This window comes from Neoarius graeffei, chromosome 2 (genome assembly GCF_027579695.1).
Source record: "Neoarius graeffei isolate fNeoGra1 chromosome 2, fNeoGra1.pri, whole genome shotgun sequence".
Classification (NCBI taxonomy): Eukaryota; Metazoa; Chordata; class Actinopteri; order Siluriformes; family Ariidae; genus Neoarius; species Neoarius graeffei.
The window spans coordinates 69,549,453-69,560,554 of record NC_083570.1 but is presented as its reverse complement, the minus strand read 5'-3'; the positions used below and the strand labels follow the sequence as shown (position 1 = coordinate 69,560,554).

At 40.9% G+C, this 11,102-nt stretch overlaps 1 protein-coding gene across 15 annotated transcripts in view; it reads right to left on the bottom strand.

Moving 5' to 3' along the window:
• Positions 1–457: 457 nt before the first annotated feature.
• The window catches only part of tjp1b (tight junction protein 1b), a 139,806-nt gene continuing 129,161 nt past the window's right edge, over positions 458–11,102 (bottom strand). For all 15 annotated transcript variants that reach the window (XM_060914810.1, XM_060914813.1, XM_060914809.1 and 12 more), the window contains one exon: positions 458–2,029. In XM_060914810.1, the coding sequence (XP_060770793.1) occupies positions 1,935–2,029 (95 nt within the window). In that variant the 3' untranslated portion in view covers positions 458–1,934. The remainder of the gene's footprint in view (positions 2,030–11,102) is intronic.

Genomic DNA, 11,102 nt, shown 5'->3' with positions numbered 1-11,102 from the left:
GGTGTATATTTATCTGCTGGTCATATTTATGCAGAAATATAGACAATTGTAAAGGGTTCATAAACTTTCAAGCACCGCTGTAAGTAAGGCAAAGGGTGACCTGGTGAATGAAGCCTGCAGACTTTATAATGCAGCTCATTTCTGAGTGCAAGTACTCATCAGCTTTACTGGAACTAGTAATATTTATCCACTGTTAAGGGTCATTATCCCCGAGACAGCGTCAAGACAAACTTTGTACCTTTTTCACTTTGGATACACACCAGTTATTCACAGTGCTGACACTAGAAGCATATGACATTACTTTAAAAATGAATTTATTTAATACAGTGGTATATTTAGAAATGTGCAGCAAAACAAAAAAAAACTTAAACTGAAAACAAAATTCTCAGCCTCATAAAAGAAAGTCAGATTGGGTAGAAGCTGTTTTATATCAAAAGAAAAGAAAAAAGTACTGATGTGCCTTATTAAATTGTTTACTAGTAGAAAAATACATTTCAGGGCACACAATACAGCATCCAGTATCACAAAGTACAGGACCACTCACCACAGCAGTCCCTTCTTAAGTACAGAGTCATTAAATTATCGAAACTGAGCACTTTCCTATTCTGTAAGTAAGAATAAAAATGTGTTCTTACTGTTAAAAATGCCATTGAGTAGAGATTTGCGGATATGATGGTAGAAAAGGTTTTTTTTTTTGTACATTTTTCTTCGTTACTGCTAAGTTTAGTTCCAAGGCTCAGGGGTATTAGTGTAATACAAACATAACCCTTTTTTTTTTTTTAAAGATTTTTTTTTACCATCTTAATTTTTTTTAATACAAAATAACAAAAAATGTACAAAAGTTAATTTACAGCGAACCAAGGCCATGTGCTAGCAGTATATACAGCTATAATTTAAACATATCCTAGTGTTCTGTGTATCTTTTGACTTCATATGCATAGCAGTAAAATAAAAGCATACCTGTTCGTTAGCCTCGATTACTGGTGTGCTAAATCCAATCCACTAACATAATGGGTTTCAAATGGTGAGAGAATTTAAATATCCTTCATAGTTTCACTCAACATCAACGTAAAGTTTGCATGTGGTTTTGTTAATGTTATATGCAGGTAAGGCATCACTGCTCGCAGTGTAAAGATGGGGAAGTTGGTGTTCTGAAACGTAGTAGCAGGTGTCTGGACCTGAGTCGTAGCACATGCATAGATCTCTAGACAGCAGGAGTTTTGCCAGTGTGTTCATCTATGGTAAAACATCACTAGAAAAGGTCTGTTCAAAATGTAGAGCCCATTTTAAGCCCATGAAGGAAGTTCATCAGCAGTGAGCGGAAAAGCTCGAATCCTTCAGAAACACATCATTACGTTTTAGTGTCCTTCATTCACGTCCCCGGAAAACAGGCTCAGAATTATGCAGATCCACAGCAGTCCTCATGTACACCCACAAAAGCAAAAACACGCATGACCACAGACTTCACAAACAAAAAGTTATGCATTCAACTTTTGTTTGTAAGCATAGATGTAGAACTGTAATATTTAAAACAAATTAATTATTTTTCTTCCTTTGTTTAAATTCTTTTCAAATTAAAAAAAAAAAAAAAGGACAATGTCAGAGGAGATCGTTTCAGTCTGTCTGTGGTATTGGTCATGCATTCTTTTCATTTAATTAACTCTTATTCCATCCATTTCATATTTTTGCAAGCCTTCAAGCACCAAAACAAGAACAATAAGAATGAGTTTTTTGGGGATTCAGCACCAGGAGGAGGTGCTCTCCTTGTCCTCCGATCAAATAAACTGTCTTGCAACTGTCCACAAAACAAGAGAAAAGAAGGAGTCCTTTGTAAGGGGAGAGGGGAAGAGGAGAAAAAGGGGGGGGGGGGGAGGACTTTGTAATGTTCTCTACCGACACTTTGCCTTTCAGTAACAGACCAGCTGTCGCCCTCTTCAGAAGTGGTCAATGAGTACAGACACACAGTTAGCGCCCACCAGGTAATTGGGGTCCCCTGGGAGAGATTTATTCTGCCAGCATTTGGGGTCACCTGCAGAGAAACCAGAAGGTAAACAAAGAGAATACAAATCTGTAGACTACCAGTGTCACTGTGTGTTTAAATGAATGACTGTCAAAGTCAGGTCTGAGGATCTGCAGGAGGTCATGATGCGGAACCAGATGGTCTGTGACTTATTTTTTTATTTATTTTTAAAAGGTTTGTTACAGTGGTCGAAACCTACCATTATTCTGGATGCATTTGTATGTAGTGGTATTATATTTATTATCAAATTTTTTTATAGTTATTAGCTGGTTTGAACGGTCGTTTCAAATTGAAAGGTTTTAATCCAAATCCAAACCAGTAAAACAGCATTATATTATACATTTAAATAATGAGCCTAATCTCTCAATAGTTGGATTATGCGATTCCTACCTGCAAAATGTTTGAGAATCCAAATGTTATAAATTATTAAATATTGGAAGAACATTCCACTGTTATAAATGGTAAATATATGTTTTTGGTCTCCCCTCCCAATGAAAATTAAATTTTAATGATTTGTTTGCAACAGGATTTTTATGATTATTCAACTGAAACATGAATTATTAGCTCAGCAAGCATCATATGGAAGAGCAGAAGAGTTAAACTGGAATGGAAACAGAAATGGAATGATAGTCCAGATGAAACCCCAAGATGAACCGGTACCATACCCACCAGGGAAGTATCAACCCTATTTAAAAAACACACCCATTTCATACAATACTGATATGAATGCACTAACTGACCAATACACAAAAACGAATTTTGGTTTCTAAGCTATACAAAACGTCACGAACACGATGGCAGCATGCTTTAACATTCACACACAGGGTTTAATCACGATTCACAACACTGGACAGGTATGGCGACTGTGGTACTACACTGCTTACATAAAACTTGCATGCAAATCCCACAAGCATCGTACATGCCAGACTGAAATAAATGAAATAATATTTATTATTATACATACAGGACACTTTTTCGATGGAATAAAAACAACTATTCCCTTCTTGCGGGCTTCATTCATTTGGTTGGATAGCATGCAATATTGTTAGCATATTGCTTATCCTACGTGTATTACGTCACTCTACCCAACGGAGAATAAGCGTTCAATATGGTTTACGATACTGCATGGTTATCAAGACAACATGACGTCATACGTCGGAGACGTAAAACTTCCGCGTTAGTGAGTGACTGATGATTTGTAAACAAACACGGCCACCAGATTTGCTTCGTTAAATACGGAAGATTTTGTGAGTGGGCAATTCCATGAAATGGTCAACCCAAGGGGTGAAAATTCATTTTGTATATATGGTGTTAAATTTGATTGGTTCATTCACTGCAGTCAATATTTTTGTGCTGAACTCATGTCACATGACTGGCAGCCATTTTGAAACTGGCAGATCCAAGCACATACTTTAAACCCAAAACTAACAGACACAAAGAAGCACTCAAACTGCTGTCAAGTCCTCATCAGGCAAGTTAAACTGTGTTTGATATCAAATGGACCTTATTCTTCACATTTCCATGAAAAAATTGATTCCACTGAGTAATTATCACAGCTTTGGGGCCTTTTAGATCTAACAAGTAGCTTTGTTCACGGATTGATATGACTAAGAAAGAGAAAATTACCACATTTCATCTCTCTCTGTACATCAAATCTTATGTAAATTCGGAAAGTGTTGTGTCAGTTACCAAGAATGTTGTGTCAGTTACTGTACATTCTATGATCTCAACTGTCAGTTCTAAACATTTTTCATAGTTTATTTCTTTCACTGTATACTATGGCATGTTAAAAGCAAAGTTGGAAAAAATGTTAATAAAATTGCAACAAGTTTCACAGAAATTGGCGTTTGCACTTGTGTGTTCACAGTTGTCAAATTCTCCAAGTTGCGTCAGTTACCAATGTTATCTGCATGCCACTAAATAAATTATTCATATCTGGGAAAAACTCTCTGTTGTCCAAGATGGGCTTTGGGCTTTAAGTCATCATACATTTGTTTGAGTTTGCTCTTTCTATAATAGCCACACAGTTTCATTTTAAACCCTCTGAATGTTGCGTTAGTTACCTGTGGAATTGCCTGAGAATTTTGAAAAGAGAAAGATGCATTGAACACCCAAAAATAATGTATAATAATAATAATAATAATAATAATAATAATAATAGCTTTATTTCATGGTATATCAGATATGTTCCATTCAATTAGCATGCTACTGAACTTGTCTTTGACTCGTTCAGTATCATGCTAGCTGAATGGAATATATCTCTGATAGACCATGAAAAAAAGCCAGCCAACATTATTTAAATATTTAATTATACTTAATTTTAAATAATCTTGGACACTGGAGTCACGTGACCGCTGTGAGGGATGCAGTAGTTTTCTCACCGCAGCTCCGTAGTCCCCCCCCCCCTGAAATTTTCATATTTTTACTGCATACCTGTACTTTTGGTTGAAGTTTCTTACTAGATAGATAGTGACGGCAGCATCATCGAAGAAGCAATCTGCCAAACAAGCTCAAGTGCAGACAAATACTCCTTCTGTCGACAGCGAAGAACTCGCTAAGCTAGTTAAGCCTAGCAGTGGCAGATGCCATTAAGGAAGCTATCCCCAAGTTTGTGGATGACGTGGTAGCTCAACTTTCAGCTAAAACACAGGCTATGGTGGCTGAACAACTTTAAGACTTTCGGAGCGAGATGTTAACCATTCGGGCTGACACCTCAAAGTGTATGGCGCATATGGAAACGAGCAAAAGCCGCTTGACTGAGGTAGATGGCCGTCTCTCTGCCTCAATGGACAAGCTAACGGTACTATGTGCCACTCTAGAGGACAAAGTAGCTGATTTGGAGGACAGATCGGGCAGAGACAACATACGGATACATGGGATTCCTGAAAATGCTGAAACGGCTAACACCCTCTTACCTATTTGTCCAATGCTATCCCGAAGTGGTTCCCGGAGCTGGGGTCGGTTGAAATTACGGGTGCACACCGAGTGGGTCCAACAAGGGAAGATGCTAACCAAAAGCCTATTCCACGTACTCTTCTGTTGAAGCTGCTACGATTCATAGACAGAGATAAGATCCTGGGCGCCGCTCGGAAAACAGCTGTGGAGGTTGGACGGGTTGGCTATCCGTTTCACCCCTGATTACAGCACACAAGCTTTCAAGCGCAGACTGGCCTTCTCCAACGTGATGGATGCCTTACAGAAACTGGGTTTCCATACCTTTTTGCTCTACCCTGCTAGACTGAAAGTGATGCGAGGAGGAACCAGCCACCTCTTCAACACTCCACAAGAGGCCAGGGAGTTTACGGAGACCATCAATGGCTAAGTACTTTTATTATTAAGGTAACAGGAAGATTTTTCGTTGTTGTCGACTGACGAGCCATTGGCATAATAGCCCAATTCCTGCCGTGCATCCGAGTTTCTTTTCATTTATGAATCTTTTTTTTCCATTTATTGGTAGATATAGTCTAGTCTATGTTTGAATTGATGAATAGTGTTAGTATGGCACTATTATTTAGGCCTACTGTGTTTATTTACGAACTTTTGACCTAGTAATATTCTTATCATACTGTGGTATATTTTTGTTATACCTGGCTGGGAGGGGGGAGGGCTGCGGTTTTTTGGAGGATGTTACTCTTCAAGGATCATGGGTCCAATGTTTTGGGGTACACCAGGCTCGTTAAGAGCAGACTTTTATGTGGGATGTTGCTATGCTGTGGATGTTCTGCTCTCTAACGTTCTTTGGAGAGCTTTGGGGTTATGGCGACAGGGTTATGTGGGTGAGCATGGATCTCTCTTTTTGTTGTTGCCTCCTAGATATCTCATACTCAGATTGCTGCACTGCTTAATACTTAAGATTTTGTTTCTTTTTATTATTTCATGAATTGTAACAAGCCTATGGCATCATGGCAAAGCTCCATGTAATAAGTAGGAATGTTAATGGGTTGAATGGCCAAATTAAGCGAGCTGCTTGCTTAGACTTCTTACGTAGGCAATTAGTGGATGTTGCTTTTATACAAGAATCTCATGTAAGAACCAAAGACACTCATCGTTTTGCAAACAAATACTACTACGCTGCTGCCTCTGCATCCTTGAACTAAAAAAAACAGAGGCTCACTAATAGTATTGAAACGCAATCTCTCACTGAGTATACTTGGAAAGGATGGCAGTGAGGATGGCAGGGTTTCATACATTAAAACCATCATCTCAGGTCACAAATTTGCTTTTATCTCTATTTATGCTCCATCTCAATATGAACCGGACTTTTCCCCTAATTACTTCTAACTAACTTCAGTTTTAGCACAACTACATGACCTCTCACTCATTATACACTGAACAAAAATATAAACGCAGCGGTCCATATTTTATGAAATACAAATGTTCAGATAGAAATTCATTTTCATTTTCTATGTGCCCGAGCCCAGTCCAGACGAGAACGTCGTCGCCCAGCAGTCAGGTCCAATCCTCGATGAGGTCTACGTGCATGGAGGCCAGCTTCTCTGAGTCGGTTTCTCACAGTTTGACTGCTGACCCTGCGATTGTGTCTCCCCATGGTCTCATCTGCGGTCCGTGTTGCAGTCCGGCACCGATCACGCAGGTGGGTCAGACGGATATGCCGGTCTTGTGCTGGAGTGGGGACACGTGGCCTGCGTGCATGTGGCATGTTGTCTGTGGTGCCATGCTGCTGAAATCGTCGTCGGAGGCGGACTATCGTGGAATAGCACCCCCAATTGACGCCCTACAGCTCTGATGGACATTCCAGCCTGCAGCATGCCAATGGCTCGTTCCCGGTTGATTCTGGTCATCTGTGGCATCTTGACATTTGAACATTTTTGTCATTTTAGGGTGGCCTTTTATTGGCCCCACATAAAGGATGGTCATGACATGCATTACTCAGTGAAATTTTTGTCTGCAATGGTCACACCCGACTGGATCATGGATTATCTCAAGTCTGGGCACTGCTCAGAACTTGAGTAGAGGGACTTTTTTTTTTTTTCAAAATATGTTTACTGGTATGCTATACTATCATTTGATGTGGGCAGAAAAAAAAAAATCAGTATCGGATGTACAAAATAAATAAAATCTTTAGGTGCTGCGTTTATATTTTTGTTCAGTGTAGGTTCAGAGATGAATGCTTGTGTTAACTTAGCGTTGGACAAATCTGCGCAACATTCCACCCCCACGCAATTACGTGCATTGAAGGATATGCAGGACCTTTTATCAGCTATCAGTTTGGTTGACCTATACCGCATAATTAATCCCACCTCTAAACAGTACACTTTCTACTCAGCCAGACACCAGACTTTCTCTAGAATAGATTATATATTAGCATCTCCTTCTTTTTCTGAAATTCATAATGTAGTAATTATACCTTGCCCATTATCAGATCACGGTATTGTTTCAGCTCATCTCGCACTCAGGGACACTCCCCCTAGAGCGTCACGGTGGCCTTTCAATACATCTCTTCTCAAAAATGAAGAGTTCTGTGCTTTCTTTAGTAATGCCTTGAAAACTTTTATAGAGATTAACACAGGTTCAGTGGAAGATCCTAGATTCTTATGGGATGCCATTAAAGGGTCAATTAGAGACTCAACTATTTATTTTTCATCTTACCTTAAGAAAAACAGACTTTGGAAAATAAGTGAGCTAGAGGACACTCTTGCCCAACTTGAGTCAGAATGACAGACCACGCAGACTGACACTCTGTTGGGGAAAATATTTGCAACAAGAACAGAGCTGAACTCTTTATTGAGGCAGAGGACGGAGTTCTTAATACACAGAACTAGAAGAAATTATTACTTCAATGGATCTAGGCCGAGCCATTTACTAGCCTTAAGACTGAAACAAAACGAGAAATATTCTAATATCATGGCCATCCAAACACCCACTGGTACTTTAACCGAACCTAGTGAAATTAATTTGCCATTCAAAACATTCTATTCTACCCTTTATTCATCTGAAGTCACGCTGAACACAGATACCCGTAAAAACTTTTTCCACGGCCTTGAGCTTCCCACTCTTACTAGACAAGATTAAAAAAAACCTTAGTGTTTCCATTTCACTAGAGGAGTTGAGGAAGGCTCTCGTCACCATGAAGAAAGGCAAATCCCCAGGTTGGGATGGTATTCCACCAGAGTTATATCTTGCCTTTTGGGACATACTTGGCCCACCACTGCTGGACATGATTAATACTGCTATTGATAAAGGCGCTTTCAATTCAGGTGCCAATGCTGCAATAATCACATTACTTCTTAAGCCAAACAAGGATCCTTCCCAATGCGGTAATTATAGACCCTTATCTCTTTTGAATGGGGATGTGAAACTGTATGCCAAAGTGCTTGCCTCACGACTTGAAAGAAAGATATTTGACAAGATTGACACACAATGATCAGACCGGATTTATTAAGAGCAGATTGGCATCTGATAACATGCGCCGTCTCCTGCACATTATCCACGCAGCAAATGTGATTGATTCCCCCTGCTCAGTCCTGTCACTTGATGCTGAGAAAGCGTTTGACAGACTGGAGTGGGATCATCTCTGGGCTACTCTGGACAATTTTGGATTAGGTTCACAATTTATCCAAATGATCAAGGTCCTGTATGCAAACCCTTCTGCAATGGTCTATACTAGTAATATTTGCTCCTCCCAGTTTCCCATATCAAGGGGTACCCATCAGGGTTGCCCCCTTTCCCCATTACTCTTTGCTCTCTCTCTCAATCTCTCTCCCCACTGGCCCAGAAAATCAGACAACACCCCTCTGTACTTCCTATCTCTTTCAGTAATATTGAACACCGTACATCACTGTACGCAGATGACATCCTGCTCTATGTTGGTGACGCTGGGTCTTCTCTGCCACATTTATCATCAACCTTTGATTTGTTCAGCTCACTATCTGGATACGAAATCAATTGGACTAAGTCTTCATTGATGCATTTAAATTCAGTTCTATCAGCTGCGCCTTTGCCCTCTAATATCCCAATAGTGAGACAGTTCAGATACCTTGGGATTGATATCTTTCCTTCTATATTTCACATACCATCACATAACTTTCAAAGCATACATAACCAAATTGAGAAGGATCTAGAACGCTGGTCAAAGCTTCCAAATTCTCTTCAAGCCCGCATATCAACTGTCAAAATGGACGTGTGTAAATTTTTATTCTTCAATGATTCCCCTTGCTCCCCCCAAAGGGTTATTGGGAAAAACTACATTCTCTCATATCCAAATTTGTACGGAATGGGAAGAGACCACGTTTGAAACTAAAAACCCTTCAGCGCGATAAGACACAGGGTGGACTGGCTCTACCAAACTTCAAGATGTACTTTTGGTCTTTTGTGCTTTGACCTTTGTTTGTATGGTTCAATTCTGATGCCTCTGTCTTCTGGAAACTAATTGAGGAGAATCTTTCTCAGCCCTACAGGCTTCAAGACCTGGTGTACTCCAACATACCACCTAAAGAAGCTAAATCACATCTCGGCCCTAAAATTTCCTATTTGCTCAGAACTTGCCACACTGTAATGAATCATGCTAATGTAGATCTATGCCGCTTTTCCACTACAAACGCGGCTGAGCCGTGCCGTGCTGAGTCGAGCTGAGCGGGGCTGTTGGAGTTGCATTTCGACTACAACCGCGCTGAACCGTGCTGGCTGGAAGTGGGTGGACACATTGGGTGGAGTTAGCGAAAGTGGGTGGACGTCACGTGATGTCGTTAAGCAGCGCAAACAGTGACATCAGTGAGCTTTTAAGCGGTAGTCTCACGACCCGAATAGTAAACAATAAACATGGAGGACATGGAGTCGTTAGTGTTGCTGGTCTTGGTGCTGTGGCTTGTTGTCACCGACAACGCCAACAGATACTGGCAAGAGCGTATAGATGAGGCGAGGCGCATAAGGCTTCAGAAATTCTCGTAATTCGTAATTATTCCTCTTCCGGGTTTGCGGTGTTTACAGATCCCAGCGTGCTCGCGGGGCGTGTGTGGGCATGTGAGGACACTCCTCCTCACTAATCAGTGCACAGGGGAGTGTCTGCTCACGCCCCCAGCCTCACTCGGCTCGCTTCAGCCCCACTCCAAAACGGTGCGAGTTTTAGGGGCTAAGCAGGGCTGAAGCGAGCCGAGTCGTGCTGTTCTTTGGTAGTCGAAACGCGAGCCGTGTCGGGCTGAAGTGAGCTGAAGCGAGCTGAAGTGAGCTGAAAAAGGGTAGTGGAAAAGGGCCACTAAAATGGCACAAATACTCTCCTGTATTCAATAATTTTTCTCTCCTTATTGGAAAAAAGCCTTTTTCTTTCCCACTGTGGAGGAATAAGGGAGTTAATGTTTTCAAAGACCTGTTTGATGATGGTTTGCGTGCTTTTAGTGATCTACAAGCTGAGTATGACCTACCTGGTTCATCATTTTTCTTTTATCTACAGTTGAGGTCTGCCATGAAGGCATATGGTGTCCCTTGGGGCATAGCACTTCTAACCCACCTGCTGCATAAACTATGTGCGCCACAAAGCCAAACATGGGGGATGGTTTCCAAACTTTATAAATTTATTTCTGATCCACGTGCACCGTTGCCTGTAGAAAGTATATGGGAGAGGGACCTCCCCTCCACGGGAGAGGAAGAAGTTTGCTGGGACACAGTATGGGAGAATCTACATGACACCTCCAAAAACCCTGACCATCAATTGATGCATTTTAAATTTATACACAGGATGTATCTAACCCCCAGGAAACGGCATGCTATGAAAATCACCACATCTCCTAATTGTGATTTATGCACACTCAATACTGCAGGATCATTTATACACATGCATTGGGATTGTCCCAGTGTGTCTGCTTTCTGGAGACAAATCTCTATCACCTTGAGCGATATGCTTGAGGTCAATATCCCACTATCACCATCTTTACTCCTGCTTAATGACGACTCCACTTTAGAACTTTAAATAAACTTTAGGCGTTTATTATGGGCTGGCCTCACTGCAGCTAAGAAAATGCTGACATTGAGGCCCTGTCCACACAGCAACGGATTCAGGTGAATCTGATAAAATTGTTTATCGTTTCAGCCTGGCGTCCACACAGCACCGGCGTTTTGGGTGCCCCAG